This window comes from Octodon degus, unplaced genomic scaffold, assembly GCF_000260255.1.
Source record: "Octodon degus isolate 3935 unplaced genomic scaffold, OctDeg1.0 scaffold00073, whole genome shotgun sequence".
In the NCBI taxonomy this organism is placed as follows: domain Eukaryota; kingdom Metazoa; phylum Chordata; class Mammalia; order Rodentia; family Octodontidae; genus Octodon; species Octodon degus.
Window position 1 is genome coordinate 2,387,815 of NW_004524649.1, and position 26,906 is coordinate 2,414,720.

Genomic DNA, 26,906 nt, shown 5'->3' on the forward strand with positions numbered 1-26,906 from the left:
CATTAGTGGCGCAGAGCCGAACTCGGACGGGTTCTACATCTCCCCCTCTTGGACCTTATTCCGCTGTCCAGGGGAAAATCGCGATAGGGGGAGGGGGATGTACTTGAGCCACTAGTGCCACCCTCGCCCGGAGAAGAGTCCCCATCCTGGCTCAGTGGGACTGGGGAGACAGTGTCTTGATAACCGAATAGGACAAGCACTCCTCGCCAGGGAGCCCACTGACCGCAGAGGGATGGGTATTGGTTTGGCGAGGTAGAGGCATGAGGGGCTGCCACCTGCCTGGGCGCCAATTCTAACAAGTTTTCTCGGTTAGATCTGTGGAAGGATTTTCCGAGGAGAGGGGGGACCTGAGACAAATCATGTCTTCCCGCCTCATTGGGGGCCTCTAATGGCATGGAACACGCGGGGACTAAAGCCGAGCTCGGGTCCGTCCGAGGGTCGTCCCTCCATGAGAGCCTCACGCCTCATGCGGCCATCCAGCGCTGCTCTGCGGTCGCTAGCACTCGTGCGCTTTTGGGTCTGGGTTCGGCTGCACGCCTGTGGTCCCCGGCGGAGTAACGCCGGGACGTGGGCGGGCGGGGACCAGGAGCAGCGCCGGGACCGGGCGCAGCTGGGCGGTGGGGAAGGGGCGGGGTCCCTGGGCGCTGGTCGGGCCCCGCCTCGCACCCTGGTCTCCCATATATATTAAGCACAAAGCTGTTGGGGCCCTCGGTCACCGAGCCCAAAGAGGCCATGGCGGGGTCCGCGCCCCTCGCTCTCACCGGGGGCCGCGTGCGCATCGGGACCGTGATCCCCGCAACACGCCCGCGGGGCTTCGCCATCACTGACCTGCTGGGTCTGGAGGCCGAGGCGCCCGGGGGCCCTGGCCCGGGGTCTGGGCGCGGATGTCCCCGCGCTGCGCTCCCGCCCGGAGTCCCACGCACCTTCTCCGACCTGTCGTCTGCACCCGGCTTCGCGCAGCGCAGCGACAGCGACTCCGCGTCTGGTAGGAGCGACACGCGCGTCCCAGACACGGGTGGGGGATGCGGGAGGCCCCGCCGAGCTCTGCGCCCACCTCTGCCCTTTCGGTCCTGCTCCGGACCCTTGCGGCGCCCGGGTGCGCACGCAAGGAACAGAGGCTGGGCGGGAACTGTCCGCTTCCTGGTGCTGAAAGGAATTCCGAGTCCTCTCCTGGGTCGCCTTTCCTCAGCCCCACCGGGTCCCTGGAGCTGTGCTTGAATTTTCATAACCAGCCATCCGTTACCTCAACGAAGTTCAGGCAAAATGTGGGGAAAGGGAAGGAAGAAATGAGATTCTGTAAAGACTATGGCAAGAAATTGAGAGGGCTGAGTTGTGGAGGAAGAAAGGAGGATTAAAAAAATTATTTATTTATTTATTTATTTATTTATTTATTTATTTGGTACAGGGTCTTACTATGCAGCTCAGACTCTTAGCGACCTTCCTGTTTCAGCTTCCCCAGAGCTGGGATTACAGGCATGTGCCACCACCCCCGGTTTCAGGACCGGCACTCAAGCCTGGTGTTTCTCTGGGCTGACTTGGCATGCAGTACCGGGCATTGAACCCGGATCCTTGCACTTGCCAGGCAGGGACTTAGACCGATGAACTGTCTCCCTAGCCCAAAAGAAAGGGGGGTTACATAAGAAAACACGGCCTTAGTGAAACTGTACCTTAGATGGGGCAAAAAGAGTACATTATATTTCATGGATAATAAAATGAAGCAAGCAGGTTAACAGGCTGCTGAGCACTCAGCCCTAAAAGGACTTTCCTTCATGGGCCTGTTAGACAAAATGAAAAAGTTCATTAGAAATTTAAAGACCAGCTGGGTGCAGTGATGCACCTGCCGGAATCCCAGCAACTCTGGAGACTGAGGCAGGAAGAGGGCAAGGTCAAGACCAGGCAACTTAGCAAGACCTTATCTCAAAGTGAAAACTGGAAAGGGCTGAGGGTGAGGCTGAGTGGTAGATCAGCCCTGGGTTCAACCTCAGGACTGCAAAATATCAGCCAGGGTGGCCTTCACAGGGTGAGTTCCTATGCAGCCCAAAAAAATGAAGGGCAAGAGGCTTCCAAGCCTCAAACCATGAGGAATTTCAGGCAGACACAGATCTGGCCACAGGGCCTTGTGAGATGGGAGGAGACATGCCCGGTGACCTGAAAAGGGAGCACACAGGTACTGAACTACATTTAACACCCAATTTCTATAAATAGCATCATTTACATGCAATCAATATAAATCCATTTTACTTTTGGAGGTGCTAAGTTCCTTAAACCCAGGGACATTTCCATTTGACCATGTCCACATGCCCACCAGCTCTTGTGGCCAATGTCTACCAGGTGAACTGTATTCCAGGGAATGCTATGGCCCAAGCACAGGTTTCCGGTGACCTAGTGAGGTAGAAGCAAAAATTGTATTATTTTGTTCTTGCTGCCTTCATCCATTTCTTCCTATTTTGAGGCCACAGACTTTTAACAACGGCTCTGATAAAAGCTTGGTCTCCTAACCTCCCTTTCCATCTGGACCACCTGATGTAGTGGGTCCACAATGACAAAAGCAAGGAAAGTGGTTCTCACTTTTCTGAGAGCAGCTACAAACCATCTGACACCCATATCTAGAACAAGAACGCAAGCTGGGGAGATAGCTCAGAGGCATAAGCTCCTACCTGGGAAGCACAAGGTCCTGAGTTCGATCCCCAGATGCACATGCCATGCCAGCCCCTGAACCAGGTATGGTGGTGCATGCCTGTAATCTCAGCACTTTGCAGGTTGAGATGGAAGGGTTGCTATGAGTTTGAGATCAGCCTGGGGGCTACAAAAGTGAGCACAAGGCCAGCCCAAACTGCGTAGTGAGCCCATCTCAAAAATAAATACATAAAAAAATAGAAAGTAAAAGAACAAGGGTCTGGATGGTGCCTCAGGCAGGGCTGAATGTGAGAACACAGCCTCTACCCTCCCGGTGAGCAGTGGTGATAGAGAGGGACCAGTGGGATCTTGGGACTAGCACTGAAGCCCTCTGCTTTATTTTCCTCATTTGTAAAAATAAGATAGCAGCAGCTACTTTGCTTTTTCATTCTACAAAACAATGACTGCATCCAGAGATGCTAAAGGCCTCTCTCTTATACTCGCATACATCCCTAACAGTAAAATCAGGACTCCGGTCATCACAGTAAAATGTAGAAGCCAGAAAACATGCGCCACTTAGCATGCATGCTGCTCTTCTGTGCCCACAGATGATGACAGTCTGTCTGAAGACAAGAGTGACCTGATGGTGTCCCCTGGCCTGGGCAAGCGGAAGAAGCGGCGGCACAGGTACAGGCTGCTGCCTTGCTGGCTCTGCCTGCTTCTCCCTGGACACAGTCTGGTACCCTGGGACAAGTACCCAGGAGCTGAGGGACCTGGCTGGGGTGGGACCAGCAGGCTCCTGGTGTGTGTACAAAGGGCACCACAGCTTTGAGTACAGCAGAGAAAATTCTGTATTCCTGGGAGGCTGCAGGCTGATCTTTGTACCAGTTTAACGACAAATTGCAGGCCTGTGAAGTGGGTCTCATCAGAAGGTATTGGTGGGATTCATCAAGAACGAGTTAAGGCTTTGTGTGCAGCTCAGGTGATAGAGTGTGGTCTCAGCGGCCACAGGGCCTGGGGTTCTATCCCCAGCACCAGAGAAAAGAAAGAGAGAGAAAGAGAGATCAATCTCTGCCTCATTTGAACCAAACTCCTGGACCTTCCAGAGGCTGATCACCCCCAGGTGGGGTGTCCAGGTGACATAAAGTATTCTTTAGGTACAGATAGCAGGGCAGCAAGGGGTCCTCAGGCAGGACAGCCCACAGTGTGTTTCCATCCCACAGGACAGTCTTCACTGTTCAGCAGCTGGAAGAGCTGGAGAAGGCTTTTGGAGAGGCCCACTATCCCGATGTGTATGCCCGGGAAATGCTGGCGTTGAAAACCCAGCTCCCGGAAGACCGGATACAGGTGTCTGGGGCCCCCTTCCCCTTTCCAAAGGCCCCAAGAGAGCAGTCACTGTCACACACAGGGAGCCGCTTCTGCACAACCCACTGGGGTTCCCTTCACTGGAAAGCTGAGGGCCCCAAATTTAAAGCACCCATGTGCTTTTATCATTTGTTATTGAATCATTCTCAAAAACCATACAGCGTATGTGCTTCCGTGAGAAACTACATGAAGATACGGCAATACAAAGGCTCTCCACCTTAAGTGCTCCCAAAAACCAACACACGGGGCCACTATTACCCCACCCCTTTGCCCCCGTGCCACACGTGTCCAGCGTTGCATGCTGTGCACATGTGTGCGCACTCGTTCACATGCAAGGAGAACCGTGCTCTTGGGCAGGGAGAACGATGCTTTTGGCAAGCCATTTGCCACAGGGTGCTTCTTCTGCACAACGGCATGATAGTCCACGATGTTCTCCTATTAGCCTATTTCCGTGAGAAAACCAGCAACAGCCCTCAAACAGGCAGCAGAAGCGCCTGGTCCCAGAGGGCGCTTCCCATCCCAGAGGAATAAAAACCGGCCCGCAGCGCAGCTGACCTCTTTACCCTACGCTGGGGCCAGCAAGCGCTTTGCTGTGAGGTTTTCACCTGACTGTCCCCGAGTCTTCAGCGGATGCGAGCGTCCTCATGCCCACACACCTGAATACCTGGGGTTCCGAGGGAAGGGGCGGCTCCGAACGTTCGGGGCTTCCCCTCGCAGGGTGGAGGGTGGTCCTTCCTAGACCCCGAGTTCAGGGACGGGTGTCTGCAGTTCCCAGCGCATGCTCACTGCGTCTCCCGTCGCCCTCCTCCCTCTCCCCTTTCTCCTTTCCCTCTCCCCTTCCGCCGCCCCCATCAGGTCTGGTTCCAGAACCGCAGGGCCAAGTGGCGCAAGCGGGAGAAGCGCTGGGGCGGCAGCAGCCTGATGGCCCAGTACGGGCTGTACGGGGCTCTGGTGCGGCACTGCCTCCCGCTGCCCAGCGCGGTGCTTGGCGGGGCCCAAGGAGGCCCGCGGGGCTGCTGTGCACCCTGGTTGCTGGGTGAGTAGGGGCTGGGGTTTAAGCTGTGGGAATCACCGGGTGGGGACGCAGGGTGTCCGGGTCCTCACCAGGCCGCAGTGGACACAGCAAGCGGCGCCTGTACTCAGGCTAGGCGGACACTCCTATGTCAGGGCGGCTGCTCCGTCACCACCTGTGTGTCCAGGGAGGTTCTTTGGGGCTGTTCTCACTGAAGGTGTGTTTGGGTTGGGAAATAGGGCAATGCAGAGAAAACTTAGCTGGCCAACCCTGCAGGAGTTAGATACCAACCTGGGTTGGGTCTGCCAGACACTCCTGCTACGGAGTCTTTGTTCCTCAACTTTGTGTGCTGAAACAGCTTTTGTTGGTGGCTTACCTGGGATGGCTGCTTTGGGGCCACCTTTACTGCTGCCTGCAGTGTCACAGCTTGGTGGATGATCTTGGGGGGAAGGGAGAGGGGAGGGAGGCTGGAGGAAGTGGGCTAGGGGAACCTCATGTTACTTTTAATTTGGGAAGGAGGAAGGTTGTTTGCTCAGCAAACAGGTCTTGAGCAGGTGCTGGCCAGGAAGATGCAGGAAGTGGAGACACCAGTTCTTAGTGCAGTGTGGACTTTGTCCCAAGATGGGAGTGACCAGAAGGACCCAGGGCAGGGAGCCAGTGAGGTGCTGAATCATGGGTAAAGGGGCTTGTGCTGCACCCACAGGATGAGGCTGTGGGAGAAAGCGGGTCCATCACTGCATCACACAAGCAGAGCAGCCCTGCACAGTGCCACAGCTGGCAGCCACCAGCTTTCCTCCAATGGGCGGGAGTCACCCAGCCACTTGTCCATAGGCCCCAGAATCTTGTGGGCAAGGACAGTTCTGCTAGACACAGAAAACAAAGATGAGGAAGAAGTGTGCTTCATTGGAATTAATAAACATGGCTTTTGATTTTTACTCTTCTCCCTCCCCACTTTTTGGCAAGGTATGGATAAAAAATCCACGGAGATGGTAAGGACACCAGCAAGTGAGGACAAGCTGGCCGGACTCTGGGCCTCCACACACCTTCACAGTGGTTCCCAAGGAGGCTTGGATGCAGTGGGACCTGCGAACTCAGACGTGGCCATGGATCTGTCCAGCTCTGCCCGGCAGGAGACCAGGCAGTCACAGCCAGGGTCAGAGGTTCAAGGATGCTCCAATCCTGAGGGAGTGCAGAGGTTGCAACCAGGAGCAGTGGGAGCCTTATGAGACCCACAGATCCCACCCACAAGGACTGGGGACACTGGTGTTTTTCAAAAGGTGAAAGTGGTCCAGACAAATACCTTTAGTTTAATGGTGCTGAGTGCTGTAATAGGACAGATGGATAATTTGGGGACATTTCCACTTTGTTCTGGAAAACATCCCAGAGGCACTGGGGCCAGGTAATCTGGGGTAAATCTGATTCTGTTTTATAGAACCTGAGAGGGAGGACCTGAAGTTCAGAAGGTGGCCACAGTTGGTGGCACTTGAGATGTGGCTCAGTGTTCCATGTAGATTAGCAGAGCAGATCTGACATCCTCACTCTGAATTAGGAAATGTAAGATTTTTAATTTTATTTTTTTGTATTGGGGATTGAACTCAGGACCTTGAGCTTGCCAGGCAGGTGCTTATGCCACTGAGCTATCTCCCAGCAGGAAATGTAAGTTCTTTAACTTCCACTGAATGCAGTGTTTTTATACAGTGGCAGCTCCATGCAGATACGTGTGTGAATACTAGTGTCTTCTTCAATTTGAGACTGACTTTGGATGTTTCAGCTTGGATTTTGGTAGTGATTGTGTACTAAGGGTGCCAGGTAGGTGTGTGTGTTGGAGCTCATAGTCAGGAAAGAAAGCCTCCCTCTACCCCCACCCAACAGTTTAAGCAGTGAGGTTAAAGTCAGGCTGTTTGAATGCACTTTAATGACCTGAATGTTTCCTTTCCTGCATTTCTTTTGCCTCCTATAATTTAAAAATAGACAGTGTGTGTGTGTGTGTGTGTGTGTGTGTGTGTGTGTGTGCTTTGCAAGGCCCTCCTTCCTTCCAATGCACTTCCATAAGCTCCAGTTGCCTGAGGGGCTCCTCCCTGTCCCTTTCTGGTCTGGGGCATCTGCAGCACCTGTCCTCTGCCGCACTCACCAGGGGTCACCTAGGGAGTGGCTGTTCTTGGCTTGCTTTGTCAGATGGATATCAAGCTAAGTGAGAAGACCAGGTGTACGGGAGGCTGGGCACTCTGGGTGTGAGACCACCACAGCCTCTTATTTTTGTCTGTTTCGATCATTCTGAGCCAATCTTGTGTTGTGGACAGTGTCACCAATCCCTATGCATGGTCAGTGAGTCCCCGTGCTTTTGCTCCTCGGGCTCAGGAGGGCACACTAAGCAGAGCCGGGGCCTCTGATGAGGTGTGGACCCGAAGCCTTCTTCCACCTTCTTGCCAGGATAGCTCGCAGTCAGCTTGAGCCAGCACCTGGCGTCAGCCCTGGGCGTCTGCATCTCCTGGGTCTCTTCAAGCTCTACCCAGGATCCTCCCTGGCCTGAGGTTGCGAGGAGAGCTATTCACACACAGCCACTCCTGGAGCAAAGCCCTGCTCACCTGCAGTGCTAACAGCAGGCTACGAAGAAATGTGTTCACAGCATGCTGCAGAGTGGAAAAAAATCCATAAAGGAAGAAGGATACGAGTAGAATGAAACAGAATGAAAACGAAATAAACACCCTTGATAAATTGGCTAATCATAAAATATATGTACACAACAGTCATGTTTTTGTTATAGTGTTGGGGACTCAGCAGTGTTTTCTAGGGTCTTGCGGCTCTGAACAGAAACTGGTCCCGATAACAGCATAGCTAACGAAGTTTTAAATCCATTAAAGATCTTAGGGGCCGGGGAGATGGCTCAGTAGAATAAGTGCCTGGCAAGCACATGGGCCTGAGCTGGAGTCAGGGAATCCCTTGTTCCGCCCAAAAAAAAAAAAAAAAAAAAAAAAAACCAAAACCAAAAAAACAAAAAACAAAAAACCCTAAAACAAAAAACTTAAAGGTAGGACCTGGAATATAGCTCAGTGGCACAGTGCCTGCCTGGCAAGCTCCAAGTTTGACTTCCAGGATCAAAACACCAAACAAAACAAAGATCTTTTTTTCTTTTGGTGGAACCAGGAATTGAATTCAGGTCCTTGCATTTGCCAGGGAAGCACTTATTCCACTAAGCCATCTCCCCAGCCCCAAACAAAACAAAGATCTTGAAGGTAGAAAGAGAAGCTAGCTCTGCAGAGTGAGCAGGCAGGGTCCTCTTTTGTGTCCTCCACTGCTCAGCGACTCAGTTATTCTTCTCTCATTGCTGAGACAAATGCCCGACACTCAAAAGGAAGGAAAGGTTTATTTATCTCATAGTTACTGGAGGTTTCAGTCCCTACTCTGCTGGCTCCAAGGCCAAGCAGCCCAGGGCAGACAGCAACCTTTAAGGCAGGGCAAAGAGCAAGAGCGAAAAGGGAGGAGTAGCAGCTCAAGCAGCTGGCTTTTCTTCCCCCCATTACATTGAAATGCAAATTACTTGCCCCAGGGCAGGTGCAGCGTCCACACTCAAAATAATCAATCACAAATTCCAGAAGCTTCCCCTAGACTGCATGAGGCTTTGGGGGGACAACTAGACAACATTGGACCTGGAAAACCTGCTTCCCTAAGTCCTCTGGAGAAGAGTGAAGATGGCACAAGGTCCTGGTGCAGCTGCCCAGCCCCTGGGTCTCTCATGGGTTACATCCACTTGCCAGGATTTGGCAAAAGGGAGAAGGGTAGAACAACTAATTTAAACTTTCTTTTTTTTTTTTGAGTCAGGTTCTTGCTATGTTTCCCAGGCAAACCTCAAACTGTTGGGCTCAAACTAATCCTCTTGCCTCAGCTTCCCAAGTGGCATGTGCCACAGTGTCTGATAGCTAAGACTAAGGGTGTAAGAAAACATTTGTCACTAAAATGTTCATTAATATACTTGCAAAATCTACATTCTAGCCCACAGGTCTCCTATGGGGCGGGGGGAGGAATAACAAAAAAAACCCTCCCAAAACCAGCAAAAACAACACTCCTGCAACTAGATACATTTTCTGGAAAATATACACATTACTAACCTTGACTCCAGGAAATATAAATACATGATAGTACCAGATATAAAAGATCAATAACCAAATCTTTTTTTTTTTTTTTTTTCAGAACCAGGGATTGAACTCAGACCCTTGTGCTTGCCAGGGAAGCACTTATTCTACTGGGCCATCTCCCTGGCAAGATCAATAACCAAGAAAAAAATTTTTTTTTTTTTAAAACGTGCTAAATCTAGAGAGTCACATAAAAATTCTTGAAAGTGAAGGAAAAGATCATTTTCTGGTGCACAAGCTATTCGCGCACCTAGCAGAAGTATTTCCACTCCGGACATCACTGACTCCAAAACCCACAAAAGCCCCCACCGCGGTCCCAAACTCCACTTAGCGCCATTAAAGTCAACGTGAAATTATTAAATAACTACTAACGTTTAGAAATCAGCAGTGGGCTTGGCCTTTAGAAGCTCTACGCTACCAAGGTCACCCTCGATCCCCAACCGAGACGTTGGATCCAGCCGTCCCGGCACACTTGGCCACTTAGGAGCAGCCCGTTCCCTACTGAGTAGCCCCGCCCCAGCGAGACTCTTAGCACTTCTCATTTGCCAGACTGGCGGTCACGCTCAGGTGTGTACCAATCGCTAGTCAGAAGGGTGGAACCTCCTTCTGGTTCAGGCCAATCACAATCTAATCCTGGTGCGCGTACGGGCTCAAACTTGCGCGGGGTCGAAGACCAGAGCTGGGACGTAGGAGGCTCGGCGGGCTAGCAAGAGTACGTAGGGGTTACTCCGCGCGCTCGTCTTAGCATCTGGATAAATGGGTACTTAAAAAAAAAAAAGGTTTTGTAAAACTGACATGCCAAAACAAAATAAAATGAGAATGGTTAATTATTTAAATATCGACGCCACGCCCGCAGTGCAGGGTCCAGCAACAGACCGACTCCCTGTGGATCTCAGTCGTCCCCCGTGCGCCCTTGGCGCTCTGAGCGCTGGCCTGGCCGCAGGGGGTTGTGGGAGCTCACGGGGAGCGGGGCCTGCGTGCACAGGGCCCGCTGGGGCGGGGCTACAGAGACCTGGGCGGGAGTGGTTGGTCCCCGCCCACTCTGGCAGCGCCTGGGCGAGCGCAAACGGGCCCTGGCTGGGTTTGCGGGACCCTGGCTCGTCGCGGCCAGGAGCGGCCCAGAGAAACTAGGGAGCTTGGCAAGGGTGCGGGCCACTGAGGCCCGCAGAACTAAGAGGCTGTGAGAACAGCGCGGGGAGCCATGGCCACAGCTGTGGGAAGCTTCTCAGGGGAAGGCAAGGCTGGCAGGCAGGGGTGTGTGTGTGTGTGTGTGTGTGTGTGTGTGTGTGTGTGTGTGACTTGCCAGATTGCTGGGATAACTGCATGATAGGACAAGGTCTCATCAGTTCTTCACACCCCAGTGATGGACAGCAAGTGCAAACTCAACACTGCGAAACCTTGGGATGTTTTGGGCTAGACGGTGCTTCGGTAGGCTCAGCACTGTGACAAAAAACAGTCTAGAAAGTCTGCTCCAGCCTCCTCTTGATCTCGAGGAGTCCACATTTGTAACCCCAGGGAAAAGCTATGTGAATTCCAATAAGTAATTGCAATCTACCACTTCCAGTGCAACCCACAGTGAGAAAAAAGGAGACAAACACACCTCTATAGTTATGGGCAGCCAAGGGGGTCCTAAGTTCAGTTGGAACAATGACTAACCACAACAAAGGCCTAGGCACGGCAGAATCCTGGTTTTATTGATTTGTGGAGAGGGTAGTCACTTTGGGAGAGTGACTGAGGATAGTGGGAAGTACAGAAGGGCAGAGAGCCTAATTGGGAGGAATCTTCATATCAGTTTGCAGAAGTTTTTTTTTTTTTTTTTTTTTTTTGTGTGTGTGTGTGTCTGTGTGTGTATATAAGTGCTTTAGTTTTGGTGTGTGACCTTCACGGCCTGAGACATCACAGCCTCAGGGCTCAGTCCCAGCCCACAGTGTAGTTTGGGACTCTCAGCTTAGCTGACCCTTAGTAGGTGAGGGCTATAGGTAGGGTATCACTGACCTGCTCGCATTGCTTCAAAGTCTGCACATCAGGGCATTTGCATTGCTTAAAGCCAACTGAGGGAGTAAAGTAATATCTTAGCCAGCTCTGCACATATCAATAGGTGGAATTAGGGCAATGGTTAGCCAACATGGAGCTACATGATCTTCCTCCACAGTGTCATATATATATATATATATATATATATATATATATATATATATATATATGAAACTGGAGAAGAATCTGAATACTCTAAGCCTAAATAGGATGCAAGATTTTAAATTTGAATATAATTCTAATCTCTTCAATACAGGATACATAGCTAGCAATGAATTCAACACAGTAGTCTAATCTGAATACAACCGAATACTATCCAGCTTTCACTATACTATTCTACATTTGAATCTGTATTTCAACTTTGCTGGTTGAATAATGCTCATTAGAAATTTTCATTTTCTTTTTGAAAAAAAGAAGCCCAAGTAGACCCCAGGGCCTCACAAATATCAATTATTTCTTCTACCACCTCTCTCCACCTTTTGTTCCTTATATATAGCAGTTTTCTTTGTCCACAGGAGACACAGTCTGGAAGCACACATGGCCTTTGTCACATCACTTTCCTCAGGAGCACTCTCAGGCTCTCTGTGGCATGAATTCAGATCACTGGTTTTATAGATGTGCCCTCATTTGAGACTGGTGCTCAGGGCCCAGTGTTATATATACATTGTTGCAGGTTAGAAGGATTTTTTTTTTTTTTAATTTTATTTTTTAGGGCTGGCTCAGGATGACTTAAGGGCAGGTCTGGTAAAGCAGGAGGATCTGGGGATAGAACCACAGTATTCTGAGCCTGACTGTCTTTGCTTAAGCAGGCACTTAAATAACTGAGCTAATGGGCAGGCCCCCTAGTGCAGGTTATATATACATGGTTGCAGGTTATAGATACATTGTTGCAGGAATATCCCAGATTGAGCAGCTCAAAAGGTTAAAAGAGGACTGGGGAAAGAACTCAGGGGATAGGGCACTTGCTTAGCAGGTGTGAAGCCCTGGCCTTCATTGCCAGCACTGTAGAAAAGAAAGGAGAGGGGAGGGAGAGGAGGGGAAGGAAAGGGAATAAGAGAGGGGCTGACCTGAGTAGCGACCTCGGGGAGACCGCTGGGGGCAGGTGGCCTCTGTTATCCCCACCCTTCTGCACTGTTTCAGTTTTAACAGGACCTTGTAATTACTTGATACAATCTTTGGAAACAAGGGAACCCACTGGAAGGAAGACACATGCAGGCCAAGCAGGCATGCCAAGTGTTTTCAGCCACTGAGTGGGTCAAAGATTTGGAAAGCTGTGCACAGCTTAGGGAGGACTCCTGTCTGGGATGGCGACCTGCTTTCCACCCGCTCACACATTACTTCTGACTCTTTCAGCTGTGGCCTTGGGATTCTCTTTTCTTTTCTTTTCCTTTCCTTTTTGTATGTTGGGAATGGACACTGGGGCCTCACACAGGCTAGGTGATTGCAGAGCTGCACCCCAGCCAGGAGTCAGAGCCCTGAGTGCTCGGGGACTCTCACCAGCCAGCCTTCTTCCTGTTCTGGGCTCCCTACCTCCCTGCTGTGACTGCCAATGGACGCCAGCCTCTGCTGCTGCAGCGGAGATTCCAGGCCTCACTTGGGAAGCTGCACAGGACCCTGCAGGTGCTATAGAGCTTCTCAGAGCCCTAGTGGGACTGGGGCTTTGTTCTGGGACAGAATTTCCCTGTGGCTCCAGCAAGGGCTGGCCCCCAAGGGCTGCTGGGAAACTTTCCCTACTTCCCCTTTATATGCCTGTGTGTGTGTGTGTGGGGGGGGCTCCTATGCATAGCACTGATTACCCTACACATGGTTGGTCACCAACTGTGTCAGAGCACACAAGACACAAACACCGGCCATAATGCATGAGTGCTGTGCTGCTTTGGATCCTGCACATTCCCCAGAGATGGGGTGACAAAGGCTTGGTCCCTAGCCTGTGGTGCTATGGGGAGGTGGTGGCAGATAGGAGGTGTCCCTGGAGAGGAAGTGAGGTCACAGTGCGCCCTTGGACAAGATTAGGACCCATCCCTCTGTTTCTCCTGGCCTCTGCTCTCAGATGCTCCTCAATGAGAGACCTCAGACAGGAGGCCACAGTGACCAGGACAGGTGATGGGACAGGTATCTCTAGAACCCCAAGACAAAGTCAGCCTTTCTTCCTTTCCAGGCTGGCCATCTGATGCAGGCATTTTGTCACTGTGCTGGAGAGCTGACCTTGCTCCCTGGAGAACATGAGGAAGAGAACGTGTGTGTGTGTGTGTGGGGACTCCCTGGGTCCACACAGTAGGCCCCTCTGGCTCTATCCTGCTCCCCACCACTGTCATCTTACCAAGGACAGCTGAGCATGTGAAATGGGCTGCCCCTGCCACCCCAGCCTTTTCTGGGCTTCTTAGAGTCTGCCCGAGGTCCCCTCCCCTCCCTCTCCCTACTTAGATCCTATTGTCACCTCTCGGCTTCTGCTTTGCCTGACTTGGCATGGGGTGTGGGGTGAAGTCTCAGGGCTGTGTTTGCACCCAGCAGTCCAGGCTGTGCCCTCTTCCATGCTCTCAGTGGCTCTGAGACTGCAGCCACGTCTCCTGTCCTTGCTCCTGCCTGGCAGGATGTGACAGTCTCCTCGAGCTCTAGGACATCTCTTTCTCAGCCTTTCTACCAAAGACTACCCACTTCTCATTGCTGCTGCTTTAGAAAAAATGATCGAAATTTTAATTGGCAAAAGTTGTATTATTTATGGGTGTGTGTGAGGTTCTGAAATTCTGAAATATGCACATACCAAGGAATGGCTGACACAGCCGGGAAGCACATCGTCACCTTCCTTTTCATGGCAAGAGCTTAAGGCCCTTAGTGGTTTGCTAGAACCTGATACACTGTTATCTCAGACACCACGTTGTGGCCTCTGGAGCTCATTCCTAAGACCTAACTGAAATTTTGCATCCTGTGACCACAGAGCCTCTCACTCACTCCCCACTTCTACAAGCTGTCAGCTCTGGGCAGTGACTGCTGTTTTATCTAATCCAGAGCCCACGGCCAGACACAGGTGGCAGGGAGATTCCAAGCTCTCTTTTAATGTCACTGGCAGGAAGCCCCTGAGGGCCAGCAGTGACTTAACAGTGATCACAGAAGCACTACACTGCAAGCGGGGGTGGTGCGTACGTGTGTGTCTACTTGCTTCATCTAGGTGGGCAACACAGATCCTTTGACAATCCTGGGCCCCATGCCACTTCCTGTGCCCCATGCCCTGCTACAGTGGTTTGTCCTGCTTTTGCTCTAGGGATGCTGCAGCCTTTTGGCCCTCTGGCCTGCGTGGCCTGAAGGGACCCCAGCCCTGGGAAGTCTGAGTGCCAGGCAGGGTGGGTTCCTATGGTCAACGCTCCCCGGTGCCATGGTGGAGAACTCTGAAGCCTTGTACCGCACTGCGAGGTCCTTGTGAGACCATCCCTGTTGCCCATGGAGTTGAGGAGCTGGAGCTGAACCCCTGCCTCGACCTCCCATCCCTGTGCTCACTTCCCAGCTGTCCCCATGTCCTCCAGGTCACCTCCAAACCACCTGCTGAAGCCTTCTCTCAGGCTAAGATGGTGGTGGGCAGGGACAGGGCAGAAGATAAAGGTCACGTGACAGAAGGAACTGTCCTGACCTAAGACCTGACCGTACACAAACACACAGTTCTACTGAGTTCAGTTTGGTAGGTTGAAAACAACAGCCACGCCTGTGAGTCTAAATGGAACCCAGGCATCGTTGAGAGACAGCCTTGGGATTGTGTAGCCAGCGCTGAAGTTCTGAGGTGGGCTGGCCTCTCCCTCCTTGTATTTCTAATAGGATTGCTCGATTTCAGTTGGTGATCAGGTATACCCAAGTTAAGAAGTCCCAGGCTTCTGGTGGCTGTGTGCCACGGCTCATTTCTCTCTTCCTATGATTTTGCTTGCTATGCAACTCATTTATTTGGTAAATACTTTCCATCTTTTCACTAGCAGAGTTTCTGAATATGTTTTATTTAGGTCGATTGGGAATGTATGTGAAGGACTATAGTTGAGACTGTATTTTTTTCTCCAGCCAACAAACACACTTGATTTATTTTGAATAAAAGGGTTGAGAATTTTTCAAGGGTTAAGATTACAACTAAACTTTTATTTAAAAAGTTTAGCATGAATAAGTCCATCATTACTCATTGTATGCAGGAATACACCTTTCTGCCTCTATATAGAAAACTCTAAGGAGTTCACAAGCTCTCTCTCTCTCTCTCTCTCTCTCTCTCTCTCTCTCTCTAACATTCAGCAGGCTTGAATCAAAAAGGTAATTTTTAACTGAAGACTTCATTTAAGCAATGGAGTACAGAATCCTTTGGTATTCATGCCCCACCTTTGACAAGAGGCAAAGTCAGCTTAGATTGGGCTGACCACCTTGTGGTTTTTAACTCCCCATGATGGGAATAGTATATAAAGAAACCCTTCCAACTGCCGAAAGGCCATTTAAAAATCTTTTTCATAAATAACGAATATCACAGCTCAGGTCAGACAACACCCTGGGAAGATGGTGTTTTCCTTCTTATTTTTCTTTTGAAAAAAAACATCCATTCAAACATGTTGCCCTCCTGGAAATGGCTGAAAAGTTTGCCTTCATAAAAGAGCCTGCTGTGGATTTGTTGTTTTTGTTGTCACGCAAAAGAAATAGAAAAGGAGAGAAGAAAGCAGAAGCCCTGAACACCCTTTATTCAGCCACAGCGTGCTCTGCTGTCATTTGTCGTTCATTCACAAGGGAATTCAGATGCCTGCAAGGACAGGATGCTGATGTCAGTGTTGGGTGTGGTCAGCGGTGTCCTGGACTCCTGGCTCTTCCCAGGTCTCAGGTGGTGCAACGTGACGACTGTGGGGTGGGATTGGAGGGCCACGTGCAGGTCCAGAATGTAATCAGTGATGTGCTGCTGTATTTTTGTTTTGCTCATTTTCTTGTTCTGGGGGATGCTGCGCACCAGCTCCTTGAGCTTGGAGTAGTAGTCGTTCATGTTGTTCAGCAGGCTTCTCAGGTGGTCCACCAGGGCTTTGCTTTGGGAGATGCCCAGGCTGTGGTCTGACAGGTTATTTTTCCTAGTGAACATCCCCGGATGGAAAGCTTTCACACTGATCTCAGTGTGAGGAAGGAGAAACCGGGCTGCCCTGGAGCTCAGATCACTGCCTCAGAGAGACATGCACTAGGTACTGGGCTTGGCTCAGAATCTATAGTTGGGACTTTAAAATCCATCCTGATAATCTTTGCCTCTTTTTTTTTTTTCTTCTTCAGTTTTTTAGGAAGGGTCTACAGAATGTTCGTGGTCTCACTCCTAGATTGGACTTGTAGTGATTCTCCTATTTACAGCCTCCCAACTGCTGGGATTACAGGCGCGTGCCATAATGCCCAGTCTTAATCACCATCTCAGCACGCCCTGGGGATGGGGCCAGCATGGCAGGCCTGGGGAATCAAACCCCTGTCCCCTGCACCTGCTTGCAGTCTCTTTAATCTGCTGAGCTATTTGGCCAGCTAATCCTTGCCTTTAACCAGAGAATTTATTCCATTTATATCAGTAATAATCATTAAGACATTGTGGAAATTACTTTCATATTTTTAGGTGTATTTAAATTCATTTTATTTTACTTATGAGTCTTTTGGGGGCAGCGTCTTACTCTGTGGTCTATGCTGGCCTTAAACTCTTAGTGATCCTCCTGTCTCAGACTCTCAAGTACTGAAATTACAGGTGTGCACCATCATGCCTGGCCTGGACATTTAAAGTTTTGCTGCTTTTCCTTTGTTTCTTTTCCATTTGTTTTTCTTTCCATCAGGGTTTTTTTGTTCCATTTCTCCTCTACTGGATCAGAAGGCACATGTTCTGCTCTCATGGTAGCTAATAAATTCAACATGCATTTTACATTTAAAGTTTCCAAGCAAAGCAGTAAAAGGATCCTAAGCATTTGCCTCGTCTTGCTGCTCAGGCCTGGGGCTCCGGCGTCGCTGCCGCTGGTACTCCGGCCAGCTCCGTGTGGATCCATCTGCACACATGGCAGTCACCTTGCTCGTGACCTCCTTCACTTCATGGCTCCACTGGGGGTCATCTCACTGACTGCAGGGAGGAGAACTCTGCTCTGCAGACGGTGTTTGTTTTGTTCTACGGAGATGATCTCCTTGACCGTGCTTCTGAGGGCTGGGAAGTAACTTCCCAGAGATCTTCAAAGCTTCAGCTCACTCGCCCAAAGGTTGAGAGTCTAATCACCACATGGTCTTCTCTGCTTGAGAGATGCACTGCTTGCTGGTGCACATCTGTCATCCCAGCTACTGGAGAGGCTGAGGCAAGAGGATCGCAATTTCAAGGTTGGTCTGAGACCCTCTCTCAAAATGAAATACAGAAAGGGCTGGGGGTATAGCTCAGTGGTAGAACACCAGCTTAAGATGCCCAAGGCCCTGGCTTTGATCCCAGGAACAAAAGTAAATGCAAAAAAATTGGTAACAACAACAACAACAACAACAACAAATTACTTATCTCTCTTGTCACAATTTCTAACAATCTCACCAGGATGTGTATAGGGATGATTTCATTTTTATTTAACTTGGTAGGACCTTATGTACTCTCTGATTTGTAGCATTGTGTTCCACTAACCTGAAATTTTGTAAACTTTAATTTGTGGGATACGATATACCCCACCTGCGCACTCTCAATGGGTGCATTCCCCATCCCTTATCCTGGGTTCTCCTTTCCACATTTTGTATCCTTCTGACTCTGTGCTACCCTTTTGATTGAGTAAAAAGGAGTGGGAAAGTGATTTTATTTTATTTTTTAAACATGTATTTGGTTGGTACAGGGTCTCACTACACAACTCAGACTCATAGTGATCTTCCTGTTTTCAGTTTTGGCAGTGCTGGGATTACAGGCATGTGCCACTACTCCTGGACTCTGTGGCCTGCTCAGCCTGCCCTGGGGGTGGGGCCAGTGTGGCATGCCGTGCCAGGGACTGAACTACCCTCCTTCCGCTTGCCTAAGCTTGCCTAAGCAGGCGCTGTAGTCTGCTGAGTTATCTAGCAGGCCTGAGAAAGTGACTTGAATTCATAGTTATTCCTAAGGTGAGTTCTGCAAGTATCCCTTGATCTTATTTCAGTTTCCTTCCTATCTTCCTCGTTAGTCTTTCCTCACCCCGTCTGCATCAGCTCTGTTGCTAGGACACAGCCCTCAACACCCACAACTCAGAAGGTAGGTCCAATTTGGCTCACGTCCGTGCTCAGCAGGCTCCACGGCAGGAGCATCATGGGGGATGTGATGGCGAAAGCAGAGCGAGGGAGCAAAGAGAAAGGGCCAGGGATCAGGCAGCTACCGAGGGTCACACCTCTGGCACCTGCCCGGACACACCAGAGAGCTGCTCCACTAAGCTTCTGGGGGGATTCCCAAGCCTGCCAGTCCTGCAAACGCTCAAGCTGACACTGCACCTTAACCACCATGCCATTCATTATTGACTATTTTTTTGGGGGGGGATCTCTTTAGGTTGTGTAGGCTGGTCTAGAACTCCTGGGTTCTAGTGATCTCCCTGCCTCAGCCTCTCGAGGAGCTAGGACTGTAAACTGCCTCATCACACCTGGTTGCTACCTTTTTCTTGGACCAATTTTGTTGCATTTTACCAATGGTTTGGAGGTTAATTTTTAAGAAATAGGTGCACATTTCAGTGACATAATTCAACACATTTCTACCAACACCTTGAGTGACAGGGCGTATCCACAATTTCTTCTTCCTTCAAGGGTGCAGGCATGGTTTTCCTTTCCACTCCACTTCTCCCTGTCTTTCAGCCAAACCTGGCGCTTTTCACAGAGCACCTCTAGCTCCTGATAGCTGCTCCCAGCCTCTCCTAGTGAATCAGCCCTGTTACCCGGAGCATCCTCCCTTCTTCCTGCCCACTGTCTGTTGCCTGCTGGGGGCTCCCTAGGGATGTCTCCTCAACGAAGGGGTTCATGTCTTCCACACCTAGCCTAGCACCTTGACTGAGCATCTATCTATCTTGGCCGCATAGGATCCTTCCCAAGGGTTTGTTAGAATTCAGATGCAACATGGAGCTCCCAACTGTCAGGCTGTGTCCATAACTCAGCTAGAGCCAGACAATTCCCAGGGCCTTATGACTAGGGGCCGGTCATGGCTTCCTCTGACGGGGGAGTGATTTTAAGGAACGTTATGTTCTTCTAGTTGAAACCCCTTGGGAGATCACAACACATGGCCCAGGGACGGAAAGCAGAGTTGAAGACAGCGGCTCCGTACCACCACCAGGTGGCGCGATGCCGGGCTCGGCCCTTCTCATCTCAGGGACCTGAAACTTGGTAGGACGCTTGCTCCTGATCAGTGCGAACGCAGCATCTTGGGATCTGACTGGTGTTCTCCTGGTGTGATCTTGCTGTGACCTACGAGGACAGGTCCAAGGGAGAGCCATGCGCAGTCCAGTTTTCCTGACACATTGAGTGCAACCTGGGTCTCAAGGCTTGTGCCCTGTCATAAACCCTCGCCTTGGGCCTCGGTTGAGGGCTGGGTGTACAGAGAAGCTCCTGGGCTGCACAGAGCCAGCGCGGATGACGTCTTCCTGTGGGGTCGGGGCGGGGCAAGCGGGCTAAACTCTGGGATCCACTCATTCCTGTCCCCTTTCAGCCCCTTATCTTGAGGAGCTGAGAAACCCAGGACTACAGCACACAACCTCTAAGCTGGACAGGTCCGTCACGTTGGCTCTGGACCACAGGGGAGGGTGTGGACACAGCGCTCACCAGGAACCCTGGCTCAGAGAGAGGCGCCACAGTGCACCTCTATGCACGGAGAGGGCTCAGCTTTGCATCACTTAGGAGACCAGAGGGAGCTCGGATGGCTCCTGGGGTGCTGGGGGTGCAGCTCGGAGGCACAGCGGGCGCCGAATGTGCAGGGGGCCTGGGTTCCACCCTGGCACTGAAGAAAAACAACAGATTTTTTAAAAAAAAATTTATTTATTTATTTATTTATTTATTTATGTGTGTGTGTGTGTGTGTGTGTGTGTGGCCAGCTCAGCCCACCAGGGGGCGGGGCTGGCTGGCATGTGGTGCTGGGGGATTGAACTGTGGTCCCTGTGCTTTGCTAAGCTTGTTCTATGTAGGTGCTTTCGACCACTGAGCCATCTCACCAGCCCCAACAACAGATTTTTTAAAAAAATATTATTTATTTGATACAGGGTCTCACCATGCAGAGAAGACTTGCGATGCTCCTGTTTCAGCCTCCCCAGTGCTGAGATGACAGACATGCACCACCACACATGCAGTACTGGGGATCGAACTCAGGTCCTTGTGCTTGCAAGCAGGCACTTAGACTGCTGAGCTATCTTCCTGGCTCCCAAACAGTAGGTTTGATGCTGAAGTTATTTAGTCAGCTCTTGCTGGAGCTGACAGGGTGATCTCACAGGGTCACCTTGGGACTGTGACAAACTGCAGGAAGGCATCTCCAAGAAGGATGCTCCACACCACCAGAATTGTCTTGGCCCTACTTCCTGTCTGTCCTGCTCTTGAGGAGCAGAGGGAGGGAGCCCTGTGCCCTGCACTGGGTCCCTCAGAGCCTCCAGCTCTGGGCCTGCGCCCTGCCCCTCTTCTGCACTTTTCGCTTTGTTTTTGTTTCCCATCCCTGTTATTTGAACTGGTTGTCCCTTCCACCCAGCTGCATCAAGGCCTTGTCCTGTTCCCATGGCCCTCAGCTCAGGGAGGCGAGTGACGGGGCCCAGACATCCTGTGATTGTCACAGGGAGAAGAGTGTGAGTGAGTGAAGAGGACACAGGGGACTTGCATGTCCTTTGGGGGGCCACTGGCTTCACAGTGCTGGGTTTGGTGGCTTCATAGCAGGGCTTGCAGATGGGAGCATCTGTCATCAAGCAAAACTGATTGCTGTCAATGGTGTTTTGTTTTGTTTTGTTGAGACAGAGCCTCAGTCATAGTTCAGGCTGGCCTTGAACTCACTGCAAGATCCTCCTGCCTCAGCCTCCTGACAGCTGGTAGTACAGGTTCATGCCACCACACCTGACCATTTCTTATGTTAGACAAATGCCTCATAAGGCCACTGTTTGGGACTAAGCTCTTGTACTGATCAGGCTGAAAAAGGAAGATGAGGTCATTTACACTAACATGCATGTTGCCGAGCTGAAGCAGGGGCTGCTTATTTGACCTCCGGAGACCTCAGGGTCAGAGACAGCACAGCCCACTTCCCACAGGCCAGCACCAATCAAAGGATGCTGGCTACAGGGAATGGCAGGCACTGACAGGAGCCACCAGGTTGCTTCATGCTGTGCCCCTGCCTTCTTGGGCCTTCCTTTCTTGTGTCCACTTGCTCTACTCTACCTACTGGGATGCTGCTGTCCCATTCTGGAGTTGGAAATAATCCAGTAAGGTCTTCTTTTTTTTTTAATTAATTAATTAATTAATTTATGTGTGTGTGTGTGTGTGTGTGGCCAGCTCAGCCCACCAGTGGGCTGGTGGCATGTGGTGCTGGCATGTGAGCCATCTCACCAGCCCTCCAGTAAGGTCTTTCAACCCTCAGAAGGAAACAAATGCCTGCCTCTTACAGTCAGGCAGGGCAGGAATGATGAAGGTAACACAAAGGGGAGTCTGGACTGTACCCTCAAGCTGCTCCTTCAATAGGCAGAGGCGGCCTGGCCCAGTGGCCTCGAGCTTGTTTGCCAAGCAAAGTGGGGCTGGTAGCTTTCATGTCTGGGTTCAGGGGTCAGGAATCACCTCTGACAGGATCCCCAGCCCTGAGGTAGCAGAGCAGCCTGGGTCCCCTCAGGATCCTCCCCCATGCTGGTCCTCTGGGAAGAACTGCTCTGCTTGGTGAGGACCCCAGGGACCAGGCCGTGGGACATCTACCTTCTAGTGCTGGGAGACTGTGGCCTCAGTTGGGACAGTCACACTTCCTGTGGGGGCTGTAGAGCACACCAGGCGGCAGAAAGCAAAACTCCACGCCCCTTGGTCAGCTCTGAAGTGTTTGCTGTGCACACAGCTGCCTCTTGTTATCCAGCCTGGAGAGGTCATGCTTCCAGATGTTAGAGGAGCCGAGGGGCTGGCGCAAGGCTCAGGGGTGGGGCATGTGCTGGATATACACACAGCCCTGGATTCCAGCCCCAGCACCAAAAGATGAAAAACAAGTCATCCGGTGTCCTTTGTGACTGAGAATATGGAGACTTAGAAAACAAAGGTGAAGGAAAGAGATGGCGTCAGTTGTGCATCCAAGCTACCCTGAAGGTGCCTTTTGCTTATGTCTTTCACATTAGTCCAGTACATGCTGGACGCTTCTCTCTGCTGCAGACACACTCACACGATGGCCAGTGCCACTGCTTCTCCTAAAGAGCTCTTCCTGCTGGGAGAAGCAGGAAACCAAAGAGCAAATGCATGTATGGAAAGAATAAAGTCAAGGCTGGGACTAGGGCTGAGAGCTGAGGCCTGGCTTCAGGAAGAGGGCAGAGAGCACCTCGTGGGTTTGAGGGTGTTTGGAGAGACCTGAAAGAGCTTAGGGGGTTGTGAAGCTCTGGGGCAGAGACTCTAGGCAGGAGAATAGCATGTGCTAAAGTCCTGGGGCCAAGTCCTGGTGATGGAGGGGCAGGAGGAGGCCTGAGTGGCTGGAGCCTCAGATGGGTGGTGGAGGTGATAGGAGATGGATCCTGGAAGCGGAGGCTGGAGAAAGGAGGCCACATGGTTGCTTCTTTTTTTTTTTTTTTTGTTTCAAGATGGGATCTTGTTAGATGTCTAGGTTGGCCTGGAACTCCTGGGCTCAAATGATTCTCCTGCCTCAGCCTCCCCGGTAGCTAGGATGACAAGTGGTAGAGTACCCAGGCCCAGCCAGGGGCATTTGTCAGACTCAAATGTGGGCATAGTTTTCCTGGGCACAGGTTAAATACAGGCTCTGATGGAACAGGTCAGAGATGGGCCCAGTGTTCTGTGGCTCTGCCAGGTGCCAGCTGAGCCTGAGGCCACAGGACCTCGAAGCCTGAGGCCTGAGGATGTGTCCGTCTACCAGGCTCAGGATGAGGCCTGTCCTCTTAGGGAAGCCAGGAGACTTTTGATTGCTCTGAACTGCAGAACTTCATCTGATCTTTGTCGTTCTGTGGCTCAGAGGATGGGGCCAAGGGCCTGGCACATGCTGGGTAGTTGCTTGTCACAGAGCTGCACTCCAGCCTGGACCTTTGTGTTGGAGGAACCGTGGTGGGTGCTGGTAAGGCTGCAGAGCAGGGCGGGAGCTCTTGGGAGCCCGCTGGATACTCAGAAAGGAAATGGTGTGGCTGGCATAAGAAGGGACAGGATGGGGTCAGTGCTGCTGATACACTGAAGCCAGGTGACAGATGGTGTGCTCAAGGGAGGGCCCTCAGCTGACCAGGGGACATGGCTGGCCACAGGAAGTGTATCTTCCATCCCATAACCTGGGAGACTTGTCACAGACATGCTTGTGTGGTGACTGCACTTTGAATAGAGGCTGTGATTGGAAGGACAGGTCCCAGCTGCAGATACCCACTAGAGAGATGGAGCTCAGAGAGCTGGATGCTGCATCCTAGAGGCCAGGCACTCAGAGAGTGAGTAAGAGAAAGCCATGCATTTCTGGTTGAAGTTGTATCAGCTGTTGACAGCTGAGTAACAAGCCCACCAGCATTTAGTGGCTTCTGATGACATCCTTTTTTTTTTTTTTGGACAACAGCATTAATGTTATGCTTAATTTATTCCCATGCCATAAGGTTTTGTTTCTTCAGTCTCTTCTGGGATATCTTTTTCTTCTGTGCAACTTCCTCCTCTGGTTTGGGAACAATCTGTTCCTTTTCAGTAAGGATCATCTCAATATGGCAGGGGAGCTCATGGATGGGTTAATCCAGCCATCAGCTCTATAAGTGCAGCGGCGCATCTTGGGTGCTTTGTTCACCTGGATATGTTCAATAACCAGAGAATCTACATCTAAACCCTTAAGCTCAGCATTACTCTCTGTGTTTTTAAGCACGTGTAGCAAACATTCGACACTTTTTTGGGGCCACCGACCCTGTATCCAGCCCCACTGTTTGGCCTGGGCGCACCTACCAACTCCACCATTGTAACTCCAGAATGGCATACATTGCTTCTTTAATGTGACATCCTTCAAATACTTGGTGGCCTTTCGGATATGCACACCCGTGATGGCCTGGGAAGTTTCATGCATGTTCTTAAAGTGAACGCAAAGATTTGAGTCTCTTGACTTGCATGATTTTGTGGGGTTTTCTGGGTTGAGAGAGCAGCCAACCATTTTCTGCTGCTGACAGGAAGAGGAAGAGCAATGGTTTCTCACTAATGACATTTGATGACTTCTCAGTTCTGTGAGTAGACTGGGCAGATCTTTTGGGTTATAGATGAGTGAGAAGACCCTGGGGGTCTCACTGAGTTTAGGAGCTATTCTCAGGGGTCTCTGTCTCACAAGTCTTGGAGTCCTGTGTGGCCCAGAGTGGTCACAGCACTCCTCTTACCAGGTTCTGCTGGTCAAACAAAGAGGCTGGCCTGGACTGAGGGGGAGCTGGGCTCCTGGTGCATGTGTGTGTGTGTGTGTGTGTGTGTGTGTGTGTGCAGGTGTGCATGTGTGTGTGTGCGTGCAGACGCCAGGCCCTCAGGTGGGCTAAACTTGCACTGCCACACAGGGCTGCTGCCAGCCTGGGCTCTGGGACAGAACAGCCAGCTGTCATGTACATGGCAGGGGGCAGCCTCGCCATCTCTGGAACCAATTGCCATACCACAGTCTTTCTTAGTTCTCAATTTTATAAGTTGATTTAAAATGGGTTTTGGGGCCAAGTGCTGGGTGCCAGCCTTCCTCTTCTGCCTGCCAGCCCTGTGCTCTTTATAATTCTTTGTTTGAGTTCAGCTTCCTTATTTGGTCCACTAGGAGACTGATAATCAGAGGGGATTGATAGTACCAGGTAATTGCCTTTTCTTTTTGTCCGTTTTTCTTGTTGCTGCTGCTGTTACTGTTGTTTCGTGTGTGTGTGTGTGTGTGTGTGTGTGTGTGTGTGTGTATTTTTTGGCCCTAGCTAAGGCCTGATTTGGTCTGATCTGATTTTGTTTTGTTTTGTTACAGGATCTTGTTATGTTGTGCAGGTTTATTTTGGCTTTAAGTAATCTTGCCTCAGCTTCCTGAGTAGTTGGACTGTAGGTATATTCTGCCTGCTCTGACTAGGATAACACATACCAAACCTTTTGGGGATTGAAACCAGGGTCTTCAAACTGAGCTACATCCACAGTCCTTTTGATAAAATTTAATTTTGACCCAGGGTCTCTTTAAGTCACTAAAATGGCTAGCCTGGGCTTGAACTTGCAATCCTCCTGCCTCAGACTGCTGGAATGCTGGAGTTGTACATGTGCACCTCCATACCAGGCTTGGAATAAGTTTCATCTATGTGGACATGCAGGTTGAGTTCTGTCACCATGTGGGGCATGCGCTGCTGCTCCTGCCCAGCTGGAGCTCCTCTAAGGCTAGGTTCTGTTCTGGTCAGCTTCATGGTGACAGCCAACAGGAAGGGATCTTTCACAGCACAAAGAACTCAACAAACCAGTTTTCTAAAATTCCCCTTCCCAGTGTGTATATTGTGCATTGTGTGTTTACTTCTTGGGTGTTGAAATAATTCAGAACCGGCAGAGACAAGTCTGCTTCTGGCCACTCTACAACACCTCCTCCACCTTCGGTAGAGCTCCATACCCGCGCCCCCAAGGGGCAGAATCTGAGGCTGGATCTGCCCTGCTACTCCTGGGAGGGTTGCTTCGGCCCTGCAGCTCTGGACCAAGCAAAGTCCTGGAGCTAGAAACGTCAGGGTTTGAACCCTGGCCCCAGGCACCCAAACAGGAGAAAAACCTCACGGCGCCAAAGTCATGCAAGTTAGCAAACGGATTCTTGCTGCTGTTGTCTTTCACTTTTTCTTGGCAGGAAGTGACGGACGCAGGGCCCAGGCCAGCGGGTGGGGGACAGATCGTGGGGCGATGGTTGGGGTCCGAGTTGGGCTGTGCATCCGCTGGGCCTGAGGGGCGCAGAGCCACCCCGCGTGGCCCGGGTCCCAGAGTTTGGCTCCGCCCTCTGCCCGGTGCCCGCAGCCCGCGCCCCCACCTTGCTTAGGGCAGAGAAAGTCGAGGTTCCGCGGGCATGCAAGCAGAAACCACCCCGAAGGGCGGGCGGGCGCGAGACCACCGCTTCCTCCCTTCCCCCTCCTCCCCCGCTCGCCACTCCTTTCTCCCGGCCGGGTGGAGGTGGTGCGTGGGGACCCGAGTGGGGCGGGGCTGGGCGGGCTGAGGCTGAGGCGTGAGGCTCAGGCACCCGTCCCGGAGTGAGCGATGGCGGCGCGCAGCCTGGGCCGCGGTGTGGGCAGGCTGCGGGGTGTCTTGGCGCGCGCGGGTAGCGGGGCGCACGCGGCGCCCCACCAGGCCCGGGCAGCCTCATACCCCGCGCGCCGTGCGCAGGCCGCCCGCGAGCCCGCCGCCTTCTGGGGGCCCTTGGCGCGGGACACGCTGGTGTGGGACGCCCCCTACCATACAGTCTGCGACTGCGACTTCGGCAGCGGCAAGATCGGCTGGTTCCTAGGCGGCCGGCTCAACGTGTCCGGTGAGTGGGCACAGAGTCCTGAGGGTCGGGTCCTACACCCCGTCCTGCAGTCCCACCGTCCCGCCGGTCCCAGCTGCATGCCCCAAATTCCCTTTGTGTGCCTCAGTCCACGATAGCCTTGCGGGGACTGTTCCCAAGTGGGACCAGGGCACCGTCCCCAAGTCGTACACGGGGC

At 51.5% G+C, this 26,906-nt stretch overlaps 2 protein-coding genes and 1 pseudogene across 2 annotated transcripts in view; 2 read left to right on the forward strand and 1 right to left on the reverse strand.

Moving 5' to 3' along the window:
* The first annotated feature begins 732 nt into the window (after positions 1 to 732).
* Positions 733 to 6,219, forward strand: Vsx1 (visual system homeobox 1). The gene is made up of 5 exons (XM_004635652.1): positions 733 to 985; positions 3,225 to 3,303; positions 3,840 to 3,963; positions 4,837 to 5,017; positions 5,957 to 6,219. Exons 1-5 carry the CDS (start codon positions 733 to 735, stop codon positions 6,217 to 6,219), a joined length of 900 nt encoding a protein of 299 aa, XP_004635709.1.
* A 9,667-nt stretch (positions 6,220 to 15,886) lies between these two features.
* LOC101591402 lies at positions 15,887 to 16,237 on the reverse strand (annotated as a pseudogene).
* Positions 16,238 to 26,170: 9,933 nt separating this feature from the next.
* The window catches only part of Acss1 (acyl-CoA synthetase short chain family member 1), a 39,301-nt gene continuing 38,565 nt past the window's right edge, over positions 26,171 to 26,906 (forward strand). Inside the window, exon 1 of the mRNA XM_004635653.2 lies at positions 26,171 to 26,731. Within this exon, the coding sequence (XP_004635710.1) occupies positions 26,464 to 26,731 (268 nt within the window). The 5' untranslated portion in view covers positions 26,171 to 26,463. The remainder of the gene's footprint in view (positions 26,732 to 26,906) is intronic.

Bases quoted from the DNA above. Each gene is read 5' to 3' on its own strand.
- Vsx1 (XM_004635652.1), top strand. From the start codon at position 733: ATGGCGGGGTCCGCGCCCCTCGCTCTCACCGGGGGCCGCGTGCGCATC. The intron at 3,304-3,839 runs GTACAGGCTGCT...TCCATCCCACAG, and splicing joins CGGAAGAAGCGGCGGCACAG to GACAGTCTTCACTGTTCAGC. The intron at 3,964-4,836 runs GTGTCTGGGGCC...CGCCCCCATCAG, and splicing joins TCCCGGAAGACCGGATACAG to GTCTGGTTCCAGAACCGCAG.